This window comes from Lynx rufus, unplaced genomic scaffold, assembly GCF_022079265.1.
Source record: "Lynx rufus isolate CCGP_SWC_20201006 ecotype Redwood Valley unplaced genomic scaffold, mLynRuf1.p SCAF_10, whole genome shotgun sequence".
In the NCBI taxonomy this organism is placed as follows: Eukaryota; Metazoa; Chordata; class Mammalia; order Carnivora; family Felidae; genus Lynx; species Lynx rufus.
In genome coordinates this window covers 59,111,497-59,131,988 of record NW_025814824.1, presented here as the reverse complement: position 1 = coordinate 59,131,988, position 20,492 = coordinate 59,111,497, and the positions used below count along the sequence as shown (strand labels likewise).

The 20,492-nt window shown below is 48.2% G+C and overlaps 1 protein-coding gene across 1 annotated transcript in view; it reads left to right on the top strand.

Moving 5' to 3' along the window:
* FBXO10 (F-box protein 10) overlaps window positions 1-20,053 on the top strand; it is a 51,334-nt gene extending 31,281 nt beyond the window's left edge. Inside the window, exons 4-11 of the mRNA XM_047098928.1 lie at window positions 3,892-4,041; window positions 6,606-6,742; window positions 11,304-11,374; window positions 13,142-13,294; window positions 14,188-14,457; window positions 16,105-16,418; window positions 17,540-17,721; window positions 19,879-20,053. Coding sequence (XP_046954884.1) covers window positions 3,892-4,041; window positions 6,606-6,742; window positions 11,304-11,374; window positions 13,142-13,294; window positions 14,188-14,457; window positions 16,105-16,418; window positions 17,540-17,721; window positions 19,879-20,053 — 1,452 coding nt within the window. The remainder of the gene's footprint in view (window positions 1-3,891; window positions 4,042-6,605; window positions 6,743-11,303; window positions 11,375-13,141; window positions 13,295-14,187; window positions 14,458-16,104; window positions 16,419-17,539; window positions 17,722-19,878) is intronic.
* The last annotated feature ends 439 nt before the right edge of the window (window positions 20,054-20,492 follow it).

The following is a 20,492-nucleotide window of genomic DNA, read 5'->3' as shown; positions in this document are numbered from 1 at the left end:
CCAAAGAGGATTTTAGATGATGTTACCAGGAAAGCACAATATCAGCCTATAGAAAATAAGAGATAATGGTCAGATAAAAAGGGTGGGTGATAGTTTTGCTCTCAGGTACCGCGATGATAGGATCTGGTCCGAGCCCTCCAGGAGGGTCTCCCCCCACCCTCCCACCTAGTATACTTACCAGGGGTATGGCTTCTGAGTCAAATTCTGGCTCTGCCCCTTATTAGCAATGTGTCCTTTCGACTAATAGATACTACCTGTCTCCAAGGTGCAGTAAGGATGAACTAAGGTCATATATATAAAGTGCTTAGTAGTATGTCTGGCACATAGCAAGTGCTCAACAAATGTTTTTTGTTTATTTTTTTAAAGTCCGGTGTGAGAGATGCTATGATGGAGGTACCATGGGTGGCATAGGAGCCCAGCCTCAGGGAAAGGTCTCTTGGAGAAGCAGTGCCCAGGCTGAGCTTCCCAGGAGGAGTAGAAGTTGGCAAGGGGAGGCTATGAGACCGTGGAGGTGTGTGTGTGAAGGCCCAGATGTGAGAAAGGACACCACGCATTTAGGGAGTTACAAGTAACTCAGACGGCCAGAGGTTCAGGGGAGGCTGTGCGATAAGGGAGTCAGCTAGCTGAGGCACAGAGGTCTTGCCATAGAGATTGGAGTTTGCCATGAGGCAATGGGAACTCGCCGACAGATTTTAAGCAGAAAACTATGGTCAGATCTGTATGTGAAGAGTTCATGCTGTCAGCTTTCTGGAGAATGGAATGGAGGGGAACTAGGCAAGAGGCAAGATCAATGAGGGGCAGTGGAGAATTGTGATTCAGAAACTGGAGGGGACAGGGCAGTCTGGAGAGGTAGGAAGGAGGGCTTTAGGAGGGAGTAGTCAAAGCCCTGAGGCCTAGATTTCTGGCCTGAGTGGCTGAGACAATAGCAGGAACATGGGAGATTAGGACATGGAGAGAGATGCTGAGTTCAGTTCCGGGCATGCTGAGTTTGGAGCATTTCTGACATCTAGCAGAGGTGCTGTCTGGTTTCCTGGGTTCTGGAGCTTTGGAGAGATGCACCCTGCCATGCAGACTTGGGAGCAGATGGTAGCTGAGAGTCATCGAAAAGGAGAAATGAAAAGTTACACAGCCTTACTTGGAGCCCTTTTGAACTGTTGCTTCCAGAGGCTTTGGGAAGAAATTGTGCAGCCTGTAGTTCCTTGTGAGTCTCTAGCAAGGAACCTGAGAAACTGATATTCCTGATTTTTGACTTAAAAAAAAAAAAATCCATGGTTTCTCATGAGTACCCAGCATCAGGTACAATTATATGCTAAGTGGCGTTCATACAAGCAGGAGCTGTGGGCGTGCAGGGAGTGCAGGACCTGCTGAGCTAGTCCCATGCCTAGAAGCAAAGCCTTGATCCAGTGGCCAGAGGGCAGCCACCCTTCCCTGCCTTCTAGAACATCTCCAGAGAGTAAGGCTGGCAGAAAGCCCAGTTGCTTGGGACTCCACAAAGAAAACTGTGATGTTTTTCTTGCTGTTTTGTGTATCTTACCATTTTTAGTTGAAAGTCAAGTATCTGGGAAAGTAGAAATTGAGGTCAATCACATTTATGTGTGGAAATGGGCACACCTCTTCTCATGCTAGGCCTTTAGAGGGCCAGGTTTGGGGTCAGTCTAGTCAGGATTAAGCTAGTTCAGGTTTTGTTGTTATGATTATCCTCAGCATTTTTCATGTTCTTCTTTACTGTATGCTGGTTTTTTCCTCTGCTTTTAGGGTCTTCTCTTTGTTTCTCAGGGGGTTGGGGGGACTGTCTCCATGGTCTCACCCCTCCCAGCAGATTGTGTTCACTTGTGGCTCTGGGCTGGTGGGAGGTTTTCTCCTGTGTCCCAGTTTGTCCTTAGTCTTAGGCAGGTGCTGTGTCTATGGGTCTTGGAAGTAGGCACTTTCCAATGGTCCTGCCTCACCCCCAGCATTAGGGAGGTTCTAAATATCTGGGCCCAAGATGGGGTTTTCTCTTTCCCTTCCATGACAGGGTTTGCTGCCCTTCCCCCCACTGCTGAAGACTTGTTCTATAGGGAAGTTGGAGAGAAAATTCAAAGAGGGGCTTAGTACTTTCCTACAGTAGTAGCTGCTCTTCTTTTCCCCCACGCCTCCACCATGTGGGAGGCTATCTGTCCTCAGTCTCTTGTCCTGTCCCCCGGTCTTTCCTTGTGAGCATTTCACAAGGTCTCTGGAGAAGTGGATACACCTACTCCCAGGGCTTCTGCACTCTCACACTGGTTCACACTTGGCCTTCAACAATGCACTGAACCCTGTAGCTGAATCCTTACCGGTTCATGTGGCTCCATATGCAGCTGTGCAGGCAAGTGCTCCCATCTTGTCTCCTGGGAGGTGCCTGTTTTCCTTGGATTTCAGGCTTGTTGGCTGCCCTGCAACCTCAGTTTTCTGACACGTTCAAGAAAGGCTGTATTTTTGTGCATTATCTGATTCTGTTCTTGTAAGTGGGGGAGCAGTGACTGCTCTGGTCAGCGTTCTCTGTCCTAAACAGCTTCCCTTTGAAACTGGACTTCCATTGTACCTTACCCTCCTAGACTTTTATTTTATTTTATTTTATTTTATTTTATTTTATTTTATTTTATTTTATTTTATTTTATTTTATTTTATTTTATTTTATGTTTATTTATTTTTGAGAGAGACAGAGACAGAGTGCAAGCAGGGGAGGGGCAGAGAAAGAAGGAGACACAGATCTGAAGCAGGCTCCAGGCTCTGAGCCGCCAGCACTGAGCCCGACGTGGGGCTTGAACTCACAAACTATGAGATCACGACCTGAGCCGAAGTCAGACACTTAACCAACTGAGCCACCCAGGCACCCCTAGACTTTTATTTTAATGTAGTCTATTATTTACTAGTAGTGTACAGTTTATCCTGATATATGTTTTTATTATTAATCCGCAATTGCTTAGAACAATACAAATATATTCTGAATCTTTATACCTATTAAGTATAAAAAGAAAATGTAAATGGCAATCATTCCCTTAAATAAGCTCTGTGCTGGGTTGTAGTACCTTGTTTAAATGCTTCCTTGTACCAGTGCTTCTAATTGTTTCCCTTAGAACTCCAAACTAAGGAGCACCCCAGGATAATACACCCAAGAAAGATTCAGAATGGACAAGAATAGGCCTTTGTCTCATAAAGTGAAAGGGAAAGTGGGGAGGTTATCCTCAGGTGCTTTCTCAAGCAGGTGAATTTTATTTTATTGTTATTTTTTTTTTATGTTATTAAACTTTATTTTGAGAGAGAGCAAGTGTGAGTGGGGCATGGGCAGAGAGAGAGAATTCTAACAGGCTCCCGGGCTGTCAATGCAGAGCCAGACACAGGGCTCGATCTCATGAACCGTGAGATCATGACCTGAGCAGAAATCAAGAGTCGGACACTTAACTGAGCCACCTAGACACCCCTCAGACAAGTGACTTTAGCAAAGGCACATGTGGACCTTGGTTCCATTCGTTGTTAGCTGTGCCCTTGGAACCTGGGGAGATCTCCATGTAACCCCAGTGCATGTAGAGTTTGAAGACCACTAAATCCCATCTTCTCTGAGGGTCCTTTCCATTCCCTGAGCCATTTGTTCTGTTCACAAGTTGTGAACACGGGGCACGGGGCTGAGCTTAGGTCCAGGTTTTATTAACGAACCACTGTGGCTGGTAAGGAGCCTACAGGGCAGAGGCAGGCAGGGCACAGAGCTCCTCAGCTCCTGGGAGCACACCAGGTGGGAAGAGGCCATCCTTGTCTGGTGGTGGAATAGCAGGGAGGGAGCAGATGGTAAAGAAAGGACTCAGGTGTTCTTTTAAAAAAAGGTTTTTTAAAAAAACCTGTGACAAGAAAACAAATGGCTTTCTCTTTTCTGCCTAGATCGTCATGCTCAGGAATGACATTCACCGCTGCAGAGCGTCAGGCATCTTTCTTCGCTTGGAGGGCGGAGGCTTGATCGCTGGCAACAACATTTACCACAATGCGGAGGCAGGAGTAGACATCCGGAAAAAGTCCAACCCACTCATACTGGTACTTTTCTCTGTCTTCATGCTCTTTTCAGAGTAGCTTCTTTTCAGAAGCCTTTTCTGAGATTATTTAAATAAGTGTTGCCACCTTGAATTTATATTGCTTCCTGTTTGCAAGTGGTCCCTGGCCTTTTCTCTGTGTGTGCTTGTGACTCTCTGTCTTCTTTCTTCACGTAATAGGAATGGCTTTGAATAAATCACCTCCCTACAGTCTCCTTGTCAGGAAAAAAGAGGACCAGATAGACAGGGAAATGTCACAGAGCACTTCCTCAGCTCTGATAGGTTCTGGTTGGCTTTGAGTTTGAGAAGAATAAAGATATTGTATCTGCCCTGCAAGATACCTGGATCTAACTAAAACGTTAGATCATTCTTCACTATAAAAAGGACATTTATGATGTTTAGTTCTGAAGATTATTTGTCTCATGAATGTTGTGAAGCCATGTGGATTTGATTTTACACCAATGTGAAAGCCACTTGAAATGGTAGAAGATAGGACCAGTGACATGAGAGGCCTTTTTCTGCTCAGGCCTTCCCTTAGACACACATATTCCAGGAACTAAGGAATGGCCCAGACTTCTTATGGCCTTGAAAAAGTAATATCTGCCTTTATGCCTAGTGCTTATCACTTTGTATGTATGTATTTATTTGTGGTTTAATCTTTACCACACCCTGTGTGGTAGAATTAATATTCCATTTTATGGATAAAGACATTGAGGCATAAAGAGACACTAAAGATGCCTCCCCAAATCATACAACTAGTGACAGAGCTGGGATTTGAATCCAGGCCGTCCTGACTCAGGATCGATGTTCTTAACCCATTATATTAGACTGCCCTTGGGGTGCCTGGGTGGCTCAGTCGGTTGAGCATCCAACTTCGGCTCAGGTCACGATCTCACAGTTTGTAAGTTCTAAACCCACGTTGGGGGGCGCCTGGGTGGCTCAGTCGGTTAAGCGTCCGGCTTCGGCTCAGGTCATGATCTCACAGTCCGTGAGTTCAAGCCCCGCGTCGGGCTCTGTGCTGACAGCGCAGAGCCTGGAGCCTGCTTCAGATCTGTGTCTCCCTCTCTCTCTGCCCCTCCCCTGCTCATGCCCTGCCTCTCTCTGTCTCAAAAATAAATAAAAACATTAAAAAAAATTAAAAAAAAATAAAAATAAAAATAAAAATAAAAAAATAAACCCACGTTGGGCTCACTACTGTCAGCACAGAGCCTGCTTCGGATCCTCTGTCGCCTTCTCTTTCTACCCCACCACCCCCCATGTGCTCCTTATCTCTCTCTCTCAAAACTAAATAAACATTAAAAAAAAAAAAATCCACCCTCGCCAATGCAGATGAAGGAAAGTTCCTAACTATGCAGATGAAGGAAAGTTCCTAACTATATTTAAAAAGACACGCCTAGCCAGCGTCCTCTTTCAGCCCCTTCCTCTCACTGTATTTCTGCCATGCAGCTGGCGTCTGATGCACGGGCCTTGCCTGAGGAAATGAATGCCACTGTTGCCAGAGAGATGAGAGGAGTTTGCCTTCCCAGGGACAGAGGGGACAGGCCAGTTTAGCAGGTGGAGGGGAAGGGGGCGTTATGTTTCTGTCCTGGCTTCGTGAAAGGGTGTGGGGATGGAAATGCCACTGCTTACGCTTCTCTCTCCAAGCTCTTCGCTTTTCACAACCGTGTGAGGGACTTGTGTTAGGCAGTGGTTGCCCTGGTGAGTCTGCCAAATCCTTCAGGAGAAAATCTGGAAAGTGAGTAAGAATAGGATTGCTTACAGCGTGGAACGTTTTAAAGCAAACTAGAACTTTGCTTCTGTGAAATCGTTTTGGAAGAGAAACAGCTAACTTCCTGGTTTAAGTATAGGAATGTATTTAGGCTCTAAATTAACAGAGTGAAACAATTTTATTATCATTTATTATGACCTGAAAATGTCGCTGCACAAAAGCAGCTAACTGGGAAGCAGGAGAACTAGGTTTCAGATCTGGCTCTGCTGCATACTGTATGGCCTTCGGCCAGCATCCCCATGCGTACAAAGAGATATTCGAAATAAATCTAAGGGTCTTTGTTTGTAGCACATACAGCTTCTGTGATCTCATGCCCCATGGAACAATCAGGCTCCCCAGAGCCACACCTTTCCACAGGCCTTCCCTGAATGGGAAGTGGGGAGTAGGAGCCAAATGGCTCTCACTCTTCCCTGGAGGTGGCCCGCTTGGGACTGCACGTGGCCAACGTTGTCATGTAGTGGGGTGCTGAGCTCCCTGGACCCTGGACCGTGTGGCCTGGCTGGAGTATTGTGTTTGGAGGACTCTGGAGGCTCAGCAGTGTTCAGTAGCATGCCTTGCGGATGGAGAGCAAGAGGCGGGGCACTGAAGACTCCTCTCTCTGGATTCTCACTTACAGCTTTGCATGTGTGCACCAGGGCAGCAGCGTGGCCCATTCACTTCGTCATGTGCTAGGCAGGGGGCTTCAGGGGCGCCTTCTCCACTGTGTTCACCCCGGCCCTGCTGTGGGCTGGCAGTTGAGCACTCGGTTTCTTGCTGGCAGGTCTGATCTGTCTTCTGTGGTGTCTCCTGTTCCCTTGTAGTGTAACCAGATCCACCACGGCCTTCGTTCTGGCATTGTTGTCCTTGGCAATGGGAAAGGCGTCATCCGGAACAATCAAATCTTTTCAAATAAGGAGGCTGGTATTTATATCCTGTACCACGGAAATCCAGTCGTGAGGTATGTGTGCTGTACCCAGACCATCCTCAGCCATGGTCCCTTCTTTCCTCCCTGATCTCTGCTTCCTACACTGTGATTGTCCTCCATTTGAAAACATTTTTGTTTACTGAAACAACAGTATAGCAAAGCAAGCAAAGGAGACTCCACCCCGATCCCACTGTAGTAACACAGTGCTTTTGTTTGCATTTCCTACCAGTTCTCCTCAGCAGACGTTACTGAGCACCTCTAATGATAACAGAGGAGCACTCTGCTCCCCCAGAGCTCACTCTAGCATGGAAGACATACGTGACCAGAAATAACTCTAAGACAGAGACGGCATAAAGATTTCCACTTACCTGACAACTCTGTTCGGTTGAAAGCAGCTACCTAAGATGCTGTGTTAAGATCCAGGGGCTGCATCTGGCCTCAGCACAAAAGCGTGCTGTGATGGATCAGCCATGTGAGCTGTTAGGCGAGAAGGGGCAGTGGCATTGCCAGGAGCATGGGGCTGCCATCCCAGCTCTCGAATGGGGCAGGCTGATAAATGCTACTGAAGTGCTCCCAAGGGAGACAACCATTCTACTGGGGGGATGTGGGAAGGCCTCCTTACAAAGGGGCGTTAGAGTTGGACTTTGAACTGTGGGTAGAACATGGACTGTCATGGATATGGGAGTGGGCATTCCTAGTAAAAGAAACAGCATGAACAAAGGCAGCAGAACACGGCAGATTCAGGGGTTGGCTAATAGTCCACTGTGGCTTGAGAACATGTCTGACACAAGTTGTGATGTTGGTATAAAATGTTTTAAATTGGGACTATCCCAGAAAATTGTGGGTCCTGTGGCTGCTGCAGCATGATCTATATCTCTGTGGCAGAGTGGAAGGGGTGATGAGAAGAAAGCTCAGGGCCGGAGGAGGAAGCCTTATGTGGACCCAGCTGAGGAAGGTGGCGTTTAAAAATTTTTAAACAGAAGACTCACACAGTTATGTCTTGCTTTAGGAAAATAACTGGAACAAATGTGCAGCAAATATATTCTGAAGTGTTTTTTCCCCTTGATTATTCCAGATGTGCTTTTCCATATTGTTGCATGGCGTTTATCAGTTTTGGAAAGTTTCAGAACATTCCATCTTTTTGGTATTCCATAATTTTTGAACCAGTCCTATTACTGTTAGGCATCTATTTTTTTTTTTTTTTAACGTTTATTCATCTTTGAGAGACAGAGAGCATGAGCGGGGAAAGGGCAGAGAGAGGGAGACATCCCTCTTCGGAGAGGGAGACATTCTTCCAAGAATCTGAAGCAGGCTCCAGGCTCTGAGCTGTCAGCACAGAGCCCAACGCGGCTCTCACGAACCATAAGATCATGACCTGAGCCGAAGTCAGAGGCTCAACTGACTGAGCCACCCAGGCGCCCTAGTTAGGCATCTATTTTTTACTGTTACAGACATCTTACTGAAAACAGTTAGTGGTCACAGAGTTCTTTCTCCATCTTTTGCATTATTACCTTAAGAGTATGTGTTTATACATATGCTTGCTATAGATTTAACACACATGTAAGTGTTTACTGTCTATGTAAGGGGACAGTGATATAAAAAGTGTGTAAGAACAGTCTCTGCTCCATGGTGTTTACGGTCTCATGCTGGAGATGGACACACAACCATGAGGGAGACTCATCAAAACAAGTGCTTTAATAGGTCTTTGTGTAAGTGACAGAATGACAGAGGAGCCAGCCATAGTTTCAGCTGAGCGAGTCAGGGGAAGAAGGCACGAGTTGTGTGTAAAGGATAGGTAGGATTTTGTGGCCAGGGAGATGGCATTCTGGGCTCAGGGGCAGTGAAATTCCAGGATGTGTCTTGGAAAAATGGTATTAAATGTGGTGCGTCTGCCACAAGAGGCCCAGAAGATTGAGTAGAAGAGCAGCCTATGAAGGCGGGTTGATGCTGGAACACAGAACCTCTGATACCGAGTATGATCTGCAAAATAATGACTCTCCAGATCAATCCACTTCCTAATCCTTGGCACGTGCAAATATGTTATCTTTCATGGCAAAAGAGATGTTGAAGATGTGATTAAATTAATAACCTTAAAATGGGGAGACCATCATGGATTATCCAGGTAGGCTCTTCTATAAATCATAAAGATCCTTAGAGGGAAGCAAGAGAATCAATCAGGAGGAAGAAATGTGACAGTAGTAAGCAGAGGTCAGAGTGATGAGACTGTAGGCCAAGAAGTATGGGCGACCTGTAGAAGCTGGAAAGGACAAGAAATAGATTCCCCATAGACCTTCCAGAAGGAACATAAATCTGCTGCCACCTTGATTTAGTCCTGTAGGACCCATTTTGGACTTCAGACCTCCTAAACAAGAAGGTAGTAAATTTGTATTGTGTTAAGGCACTGTGTGTATGGTAATTTGGCATAGCAGTCACACACCAAATCTGCGAAGTTTGGACTTTACCCTGTGGGTGCTAGGGAACTGTTGAAGAGCTCTGAGCAAGGACTGTTACAGTCAGATCAGTGTCTTGGTTTTTAAAACAGAATCTCTTTGAGGGGCTCCTCCTGGCTGGCTCAGTCAGTGGAATGTGCGACTCTTGATCTCGGGGTTGTGAGTTGAAGCCCCATGCTGGGTGTAGAGATTACTTAAAATCTTTAAAAACGAAAAACCAGAACTTCTTTGAGAGAATAGGTTGTGTTTTTTCCCTTTATGTTTCTTTGTGATGGAAGGTAGGTATCTGGGGGAGGGTACAGAATGAATTTTGAAATCCCCGAAGTAGCCTGGATAAGGCCATGGCAGTCTTTTTGCCAGTGAGAGTTTTATAACCCTTTGTGTTTCTCTTTTTGCCTTGGCTTCAAGGAAGCACAGGGTTCAAACTGTCTCATCTGCCATAAACATCCTACCATTGGTTCTTGGAACAATGATCTGTCCCCTTTTCCTAAATGTTTTCTGATCCCTCTTTTATCTTTGTTTTGCTCTCCCTGCGTACATACACTCTCCAAGTGCCCACGGGTCTCTTCTGGAGGTGAGATTTGTATTAAACTATACCAGCCATGCATTTGCTGCTATGGCACAGCTCTCAGAAATATGGATGCCCTAGCCCAGGGACTATGTCCGACCGTGAATTCTAGAAACCCACAGTAACCATCTGCTGACTGAATTGTAACCAGATCAAAACAGACTCTTTAGATCTGAGGGCAAAAATGGGGATGTCTTTAACAAATGATTTCTCTTGTTCCACTCAAATGCATAGGTAGGTGCAGTTGACATTTGGCTTCCCCAGCATCAACATACTTTGCCGGGTTTTTTCCCCAAAGATGTAAACCATTTGGACCCTGCCCTAGGAGATGGGAAAACTTAGCCAACTCCTACTCAGTAATGTTCTGTTGGATGTCAGGCCCTGAGTTAGGCTCTAAAGAGCCGGTTGAATACTGGACCTAAATCCCTCAGCCACATGGAAGGAAGTAGGAGGGTTGTCTCCTAAGAGAGGAGGCGGGTGCCCTTCTAAGAAGAAAGGAGGTCACAGCATTCCTGTTAGTAAAAATAACAAACAGCAAATGTGTGTCCTCCAGGGATAACCCAAGTGTGCTAATGTCCAGGTGTGACTGGCTTTGTTTTAACAGGCAGGAAACTGCGGTGCAGAGACAATGCATGTCCTTAACATGTTCAGGTGTCTGGTGTTTAATTCGCAAGGCCTTTCCATGGCAGTGAGGGCTGCGTATTTCTCTGAGCAGGAGCATGTTTTCCTGTATCGTCCACATGTGGCTCAGCCAGCCCATGAGGTCTCACATACACATCCTCTGATACTCTCAAAACCCCCTTTTAAAAAATCTGGTTTTCTTTTTTTATTTTTATTTTTTTTTTAATTTTTTTTTCAACGTTTATTTATTTTTAAGACAGAGAGAGACAGAGCATGAACGGGGGAGGGGCAGAGAGAGAGGGAGACACAGAATCGGAAACAGGCTCCAGGCTCTGAGCCATCAGCCCAGAGCCCGACGCGGGGCTCGAACTCACAGACCGCGAGATCGTGACCTGGCTGAAGTCGGACGCTCAACCGACTGCGCCACCCAGGCGCCCTGGTTTTCTTTTTTTAAGGCATGTCATTATTTTATGTTGTCTTTCAGGGGATAGGTGATTAACAGAAAATAAGATAAAGAGTAGCTGTTGGATATGAACAGGGATTGTAGGCTCATTACAGGCAGAGACTCTGACTCAGCTTTGGGCACAAATCATGCCCAAAGCAGCTTAACACAGCTTCCTAGGAATTCTTGACATGACCAGTTGTGGACTTGTCACCTGTGCACCACGATGGCATGTGTTTCAAACAGCTTGCATGTGAGCGACAGTCAAGAGAGGTCACAGAAACTCGAGTAGCATTGTGATTGTATGGCATAGTTATTGATTTAGTTCTGGATCAAGTTGTCTGCAAGTTCACTAAAGATTTATAAATGGCTTCTAGGACTGCAGAAATGCTTTATGCCCCTGTGGACTTGTGTTGTTTGGGGAAGGCCACAAAAGAAGGTAGTCACCTTGAGCAGGCATTGGCTTTGACATATGATAGTGGTTTCATCTTACTCTTTTTCCTTGCATTTTAGTGGGAACCACATTTTTAAGGGCCGTGCAGCTGGCATAGCAGTGAACGAGAATGGCAAAGGCCTCATCACAGGTAAGGGTGGGAAATGCCTAGAGCCGTGGCCAACCAGGCAACCAGCAGCTGAGCCAACATCCCCAGCCTTGCCCCTGCCCAGTTCTTTACCTCGACAGCCTGGCCACCTTCTGTCTTCGTTGCTGTTCTGTACACTGGCCATGCCAGCCTCAAGGAGGGCTAACAGGGAGGGAATGTCTGCTCTTTGCCAGGCCCGCTGCTTACAGAATCTCACTGGAAGGCTCACATAACACTGTCAGAAACATTTATGGTACACAAACTGAATCCTTCCTCTTGGCTTTTGTATGGGCTTATGCCTGCTCAGGAAACCCATCCCCATTTCCCCTCCACCTGGCCAACACCTGCCGAGCAGATCCTTTGGGTCTCAGCCTAAATGTCACTTCCTCAGGGAAGCCTGCCCGGACCTCCCACTGTACACATAAACACTCGCTGTACCCAGCAGGCATGCTCTGTGGGATGTCTTACTTAATTTCTTAGGGATCTGTGTAAGGTCAGTCTCCTTTAATATAAGGCGGTAAGTTCGCTAAGACAAGGATCAAGTCGGTGTGGTACATCATTATAGCCTCACTATAGCCTCAGCACGGAGCATAGCCATACCTGGGACATAAAAAGAGGTTGATCCAGTAAATCCCTCTGACTGAATCCTGCCTTCATTCATCAGATGTTTATTGAACACACGAGGTATGCAGGAGATGGGGATACATCAGTGAACAGAACAGTTCTGTGAACAGTAACCCTTGGGTTCCTGACATTTTAGGGGAAAATAAACATGTACACACACACACACACACACAAGAGGCGTATCTGTGAGTGATAAGTGCTCTAGAGATAATTATATATTATTAACTGATATATTTACATAAATGTATATTATATGTAAATATATAATATGTAAAATGTTATGTTTATATGCAATAATTGAAATAATTTATTGAAATTAATTAAAATATAGTGATAGAGGGACTATATGGGTATTTAGGATTGTGTGGTCAGGGCAGGCATTTCTGAGAAGGCCAGACCTGGGTGACAGGACAAAGCCTGAGAAAAGAACTGGAATTCTAAGCAGGGCCACCTGTGAAACACAGTTGGCATGCCTGGGGAGCAGGGAGGTTACTGGTGTGACTGGGTGGGTGAAGGAGGAGCAGGGAGTCACAAGTCAGACAGGGTCACAGAGGCGGGAAGGGGCCAGTCACACAGGGTCTCCTGGGCCATTGCACTCCAGTCTCAGGAGACTGAGAGTCTGCCCAGCCGTAGTATTGGGAATATCAGTATCCCAGCACCAACCCCCTGACTTGTGACTCTTCGGCCCACTCCCAGAGAGGTAGTGGATGAGGAGAGGAAGGCTGTGGTCAGTCCAGAGCTAAGCCTGAGAAGGACCAGCTTGTGCCTCCCCAGGCTGGTGGGGGAATGGCTGCATTCTGCCTCAGCCCTCCTAGAAACAGCCCCAAAACAGGCAGCCCTGCCTGGCCTTGGTCCAGAGACTCTAAAGCCAGTTTATTCTTAGTTGTTGTTCCTTAAGGCCACTGAGTACAGCGGGTATTAGGAATATAAGAGAGCACAAGAAAGATACAAACCTTGCCCTTGAGGAAAGAAGACAGCACTCAAGTCCCTGAAAAGCCAAATACCAAGCAAGATTCAGGATGCTGATTGTTGGCAAGGCAAGGCCTGGTGTCCTGGTCCAGAAGGTCCTTTCTCTCAGCTGTCCAAGTCCTCATGGCCAGTGTGGGTGGTCCTTGGGTCTTGACCCTCTCTTCTGCCTCTCCATAGAAAATGTCATCCGTGAGAATCAGTGGGGAGGTGTAGACATCCGTCGAGGAGGAGTCCCCGTCCTCAGGAGCAACCTCATCTGCTTCGGCTACTCAGATGGTGTGGTCGTGGGAGATGAAGGCAAAGGACTGATAGAAGGAAACACCATCTATGGTGAGGCGCATGTTCCTGGGGGAACGGATCTTGGGTCTAGCCCAGCCAGGGAGGCAGGAAGCCCAGAATCCATCCTTAGCTTGTGGGTCCTGAGAAAGTTACAGTCTTCCCTGGGCCTCAAAGACGTCCTGAAGAACAGGTTGATCTCAGGCCACAGCCACACAGTCCCTCTCAGAGTACAAGAGCCTCTCATAAATCACCTTGTAACCCACGGGATCGGTGAAACAGCTTCATCCCCATCTAAAATCACAAAAGTCAGGAGTTGTGTAAGGATGGAGCCATTTAGGCACTGATGTGGGCATCTGACTCCTCTTACCCCTTTCTTTTGATCTAGAGAACTAGAAATAGAATGGGAGAAATAGGATAGTCCTAAAAAAGAAACTGTTCTCACTCATGCTGTGACTTTGAGCAGAGCCTTACTCTCTGGACCATATCTCTAATTATTGTTATTTACCCCATTTTAAAGATAAGGAAACTGAGACACAGAGAGGTTCAATAACCTGCTGAAGGTCACACAGCTAGGAAGTGATAGGGCTGGCATTCAAACTGAGGCCACCGCCATCTCTATGCAGGAAGGGGTTGGGCTGGGTGAACTCTGAGGACCCTCTGGCAGTGTCACTCTGGGCTTCTGTGCTCTGGAACTGTGGCCTTGACAGTTCTCAGAGCACTTTTACACCCCATGGAAGTATCCTGGTTGTGAGACTGACCTGGTTGTTACCCTCTTGTATGAAGGTGAAGCCTCCAGCCATAAAGTGATTTGTCCAAGGCCATTAGCACGCCAGGGACTCTTGTCTCCCAGGCCAGTGCCATCTTTGCTTCACCTCTTGGGAAGACACTGGGTGCTGCCTCACCCGCTGCTCAGTGTCCATGACCAGCCCCTTTCACCATCCCAGCTAATAAGGGCTGTGGTGTGTGGATGATGTCGTCCAGCCTGCCCCACGTCACCAGCAACCACGTCAGCTACAATGGCCTGTATGGAGTGGCAGTGTTTAGTCAGAAGGAGGGTTCTGGTGAGTTCCCTGGAGGTCACGGGGCCCAGGAGAACTTCAGCGAGGATGGGGACGCCATCCTTTGGGAGACAGAGCTGGAGAAGGACGATGACCCACTGCGCCGGCCCATTGCCATAGCTCTCGTGGAGTCCAACAGTATTAATCACAACGGAGGTGAGTATCCCCTGCTCCAGAGCCTTCCGTCCTCACACTGTCTTAAGGACCCTTCCCGCTTTGTTGGCTACTGCTTTTGGCCGCTTACCCAGTACCCCGGACCTCTGGCCATCACCTTCCCTGAACTTAAATCCATCTTTCCTGCCCCCCTATCTCACCTTGCTCATGCTGTTTCTCTTCCCTGAAATCTCCTTTCCCCCATCCACACATCCCAAACAACTTGAAGTTCAAGGCCCACTATGAATGCACCCTTACCCTCTCACCCCACTGGCACTTCCTGGGGGCCTGGGACTGGATATGTTTCTGTGGCTGTTTTGTCAACTCTGACAGGCTATGAACTTGAGGCACGGAGCTGAATCCCAGTCTGTCGGCACCCCTGCCCCAGCAGATCCCACATCCCACACCTGGCATATATATTTCCAATCTGAGACACGTTCCCCACATCTTAGCATCTAATAATGTGCATTTCCAATTGATGGCATATCGTGGTTTAATTGACAATTTTTCTTTCTTGTACAGAGAGTAAGAGTGGGTTTTAAATCCACAGGTTATCTTAAATTTGGAAAGAAAAAAAAAAAAAAACAACTTACAGAGTTGATCTAACTCCAGGGCTCCCAAACCTGAAGGATGATTAGAGCCACTGTAGAGGGCTGATGAAGGAAGTCTTGTTAAAAGAAGGCTCTTGGACACTAGCGAGCTCTTGTCCTGGGGAAGGCAGAGGGCAGGGAGAGTGGGAGCCAGCAGAAGATGAGTTCTGTCCACTCCTAGTTCAGGGCTTTCTCCACATGGCTATGCTGTCCAGTAGGACAGGCAAAGCCACATAAATTCACGGATATTTGATTTATATTTGCTCTTCTCCACCAGGCAGAAGCAACAGGCAGGTGGCATGAGAGGTTGGAATTTGCAGACTCCCATGTGAGCCCTGGTGTCGTCCTCCCCACAACCTCCTCCCGATGCCTCTTGCTCTTGTGGGTGGATATCACCACTGGGGAGTCCTCCTCCTCTTCACCTCCAGGTCCCCCTGCCATGCTGTCTCTTTTTGACCAAGCCACGCGGCTCTAAGCCTGCTGATTTTGTGGGTTTTTTTTTTTCTATAACCATGTAGTGTCTCTAAGCATATACAACCCCAAACATCATTTTCTTTCCCAAATTTTGAACATTTTAGATACTTAGCTTAATAAAATTACAGAATTTCCCTTGTAAAGAAAATTTCCCAAAACAATAGGGAGGCAGATGCCATCTCAGTACAAGAAGAGAAACATGCAGAACAGCTGTCCAGCAGGTGGACCTGTCTGGAGGGGGAACAGGCAGCCTTAAGCAGGGAGTGAGCGCCCCATCACAGATGACAATATCGTAGGAGCAGGCGAGCACAGGAGAGCCGCATGGGCAGCTGAGCCAAAGCAGCCTTCATCACCTTTTCCTGTTTACTGAGGACTTAGTTCAGAAGGAACAGAATTTCCCTGATGCTCCAGGGTTTCTTCCTGCTGGGTTTGTCATCCATCCTGAAAGATGTGACTCCCAAGGGCTGGTTCCAAGTGTTGCTGCCTCTTCTGCCCCACCTCTCTCCCGGGATGCACAATTCCACCAGGGTTTTTCCTGACTGCCGTTGTCAGGACTGACCCTGCTCCCTAACCCCTCCACCCGCAGCCTCAGGACTGTACGTCCAGAGCAGCGAGCCGCTGCACGTCCTCACCAACGTGATCCATGCTAACGGAGACAGAGGCATCACTATAGCCCAGAGCAGCCAGCTCACCCGCGTGGCCAGCAACAGCATCTCCTGCAACCGGCAGAGTGGGGTCAAGGTCGAGGCCCAGTGCAAGGTGGAGCTCCGGGGCAACGGTATCTATGACAACAGAGGCCATGGCATCATCACCAAGGGCGACAGCACCGTGGTCATCGAAAATGACATCATTGGCAACCGGGGCAGTGGGCTGCAGCTGTTGCCCAGGTCCGACACGAAGGTGTGTGTGTGTGTGTGTGTGCGCGCGCACTGCATGTGCCAGCACAGGGCCCAGCCCTAGGACAGCCCTTGCACCCTCTCTACTGAGAAGCCCGAGGCACCTGGCACTGCAAGGGACATCATTCCTCCTGTGCAAACCCAGCCTGGTAGACACAGGTGGGGCTTCACACAGGAAGGGGGACAACGTGAACTGAGCCCTGAAGGATGGACAGGAGATAACCAGCAGAGAACTAGGATGGGGTTGTGTCCAGGGGTATCTTTGTGGTCTCCAGGTCCAGCTCAGGGCTATTTCAGCCCCTCCCCCTAACAGAACAATCTCCCACAGGACCTAGTATGCGCTGGGTGCTTCATGAGGGGGCCTGCGTGCACACTATTCCCTGCGTCCCTGCGGTAGCCTCCCCCTTGTCTGCCTCAGTCCCACAGCTGGGCTGTCACTTTCTCAGGAAGCCTTCCCTGACCCCCCAGCCTGTCTGAGGTACCCCTTGTCTGGACACCAGAGGTGCTATTGTTTCCCACCTCCCCCCCACCCCCACCTCACACAGCACTTCCTGTATGCTCCTCTGCCTCTTTGTGCCCCCCCCCCCCAGAGATGAGCTCTGAGCTCCCTTTTTATGCAAAGCACTGCACTGGGTGCCAAACTGACCCAGTCCCCACACTTGAGAAATTACCATCCCGAGGCCTCTTTTTGGCTCTGCAGCTTCATGCGTAGTGACTCCGGCAAGGAGTAAAGAATTTCCTGGGCTCTGCATCTGGGCACTGTGGAAGCAGAGGAAGGGAGCAGGGACACGCTCCTGCCTCAGTCGAGGTGCCAGTGGTCCTTGCCACTGGTACAGTCTCTCCTCTCTGCCAGGCCTTTGTACGTTGTTCCTTCTTCCTAGAGCAGCCATTCCCTGCTCTGCACCTGGTAAACTTCTACCACTTACCCATCACCTCCTTCGGGAAGCCTTCCCTGGTTCTCCTACCTGATCTCAATATCCCTTCCCTGAGCTCCCATGGCTCAATGCTGACCTACCTTAGCAGTGTCTTACCCCTCAGGTTTATAACTGGTATTTCACTTCCAGTGAAATACCCAACCAGTCTGGGAGTCCCCAGGGTGTGACAAACTCTGGCTGTCTCTCCCAGGTGATAAAGAACCGGATCCATTCATTCCGGGCCTACGGCATTGCAGTGCGGGGCCGCGCCAAGGCCCTGGTGCAGGAGAACATCATCTTCCAGGGCAAGACCAGCAAGACGATCTTTCAGCAGATCTCAAACAACCGAGAATGTATCATGCAAAACAACAAGTTCTTGGTGTTCAAGAAAAAGTAAGTGTCTGGGATCTGCCTAAACCAATCTTCTAGAACCACAGGGAGGTGACTAGAGAAGCCAGGCCCAGTGATGCTGGCTGTCCTTGCTCCCTGCAGTCCTGCCAGCTTCTGGCTCTGGTCAGATAAAGGCCCGTGCTTGGACTTTAGTCAGGCCGGTGCTGAGGACCTGCATCTGCCTCCTTGGGAGAGAACAGGCTTTAAGAGTCAGGGGGGTGTGATTTTAAATCTCAGCTCTGCCAGTTTCTTGCGCAAGGCACTCAACACCTTGAGTCTTAGTAAAATCCAGTTAACGTCTGCTTTGTAGCACCAATTTAAGATACAGTCAAATCATGTGACCTAGCACAAGATCTGAGGTATTACAAAGACGTTCATTGCTGCTGCTGTCACTTATTTATGATACCTCTGCCTCTGTGTACAACTGCTTCACACTTATCTTCCCTGAACCTCCCTGCTCCCCATTTCAGTGACCTCACTCTCTGATCTATTCTGGCAGCAAAACCTCTGTGACCGATTTCTCCCTAACATCAGAGTTCAGTCAGTCATTACTAGGTCCTCTTGATTCCACTTCTGAAATGTGCCTGTATCTGGCACCTTTTCTCCCCAACTGCCATCACCCCTGCTCACATCTCAGCACCCTTCACCCTGACCTCTGGCCCCTGTTGCCAAGGTGCTGTTCTGCTGGTGAATGGATGGACTCTGTTCTGCTTGGTTGGTGCTTTGCTACACTGGTTATACAGGTAATAACTGTTATACCACCGCTGCCACATTCCTCTCACACTGGTGACAGCCCTGGCTGCCAGATGCATCCGTCTAAATCGGCTCTGCTCATGTCACAGCCCTGGTCAGAAACCTTTGATGGGTCCCCTTTTCCTGTAGTAATGATCTCTATTCCTTTTTTTTTTTTTCCCCAACGTTTTTATTTATTTTTGGGACAGAGGGAGACACAGAATCGGAAACAGGCTCCAGGCTCTGAGCCATCAGCCCAGAGCCTGACGCGGGGCTCAAACTCATGGACCGCGAGATCGTGACCTGGCTGAAGTCGGATGCTTAACTGACTGCGCCACCCAGGCGCCCCTCTATTCCTTTTTTAATTCTACACACGCTCAGCAAAAATATTGAGGAAACCTCATATATGTTTTATACAGTCATAACTTATAAAAAAAAGTAGGAATTCTAATCTTTTCTGGACAGAAAAGCAGATATGATCCCAGCAGATCATATCGTAGATTCCCTGGGGTCTGCTTCCTCCTGTCCCTTTGGAGACCCCAGGATACAGATAGCACAGACCTGGCAGCCTGCATCATCCACCATGCACTGTTGCGTCCTGATTTTCCTGTCCAAGCTTGCTATCTGCTGCCAGACTCGAATGCTGGCAAATCTTTGAACACAGTAGCTAGCTCCTCACCATCCACACCTTTACAGTCCTACTCATTGTTACAGAATCACCATAAAAATGCACAGAACATATGGTTACTGGCTTAAGCAATTTAGGATTTGGGGTAAGAGGTGGTCCCTTGTAACTCAAATGACAGAAAGCCCCGACCAAAGCTTTCCCTGACCCTTCAAAATCTCTGTAAGAGCCTGAGGAACTGGAAACCTACCCATTCCTGTCCCCTATAGCAGTTTCCAAAATGTCATTTAAGGAAATCGCACAGTATGTAGTCTTTGGAGCCTGGCTGCTCTCACTTAGCCTAATGCACCTGAGATTTGTCCGTGGTGTCACATGTTGTTCATTCTTTTTGTTGCCAAGTGGCATTCCGTTGTATGGATGGACCACACTGTTTATCCATTTGTCAGCTGAAGGGTATGTAGTTCCTAATTTTAGGTGATTATGACTAAAGCTTCTGTATACACGCAGGTCATACACCTAGGAGGGAAATAGAAAAAGTCACCGACCTTCTCCAGAGCCTTATAGAGATGGGGAAGTTGAGGCTTACTTGTCCAAGGTTACATGCAGAGCTGGAACTAGAATGCAGGACTTTTGCCCCCTAGCTTCCCACACATCCCACCTCCTTGAGCTATCACTGATTTGGAGGCAGAACCGACACCCAGATTTTGAACACCTGGATCTCGAGCCTAAGGTGAGATGGTGTGGGGCATTCAGCAAATGCTCCAGACTCTCACAGTTCACGGACTGTCGTTTTGCACCTCTAGGTCTGATACGTGGCGCCTGGTGAACCCACCAGCACGGCCTCACCTTGAAAGTTCTCTCCGAGGCCCCTCTACAGCCCACAGTGGACAGAAGGTGACGGCCATGGCGACCAGGATCACTGCCCGCGTGGAAGGTGGTTACCACAGCAATCGTAGCGTCTTCTGCACCATTCTGTAAGGAAGGGGAGCCGCGGCGTGGGGCGGCTGAAGGCGGTGCAAAGACTCCAGGAGCAACAACCCCATACCCAAGCTCAGGCTCGGGCTCTGATGGGTGTTCAGCCGAGCTAGGAGGTCAAGGCAGCATCGGGATGAAAGCAGCAGCTGAGGGGCTCCGGGCCTCTCTCAGTCCCCCTACTCACTGCACCCTGGAGAAAACAGGCTTCCGGGCTTCCTGGGGACTAAGAAAAGAAACAGAGTGGTGGGTTTCCTGTCACTCAAGCTCTTATAGAAGTTTTGAAGAGTTGGGGAAAAACGATACTAAAGCTTTGGTCAGGTCTCTCTGAATGACAGGGAAGTGTTGTTTTACACACACCAAACCCAGACTCTTGTCAGGGAAGAGCATTTACTCCTGAGGGAGGAGGTGATTCTAGTAAGGTGGAAAGAGATAGCTGCCCCAG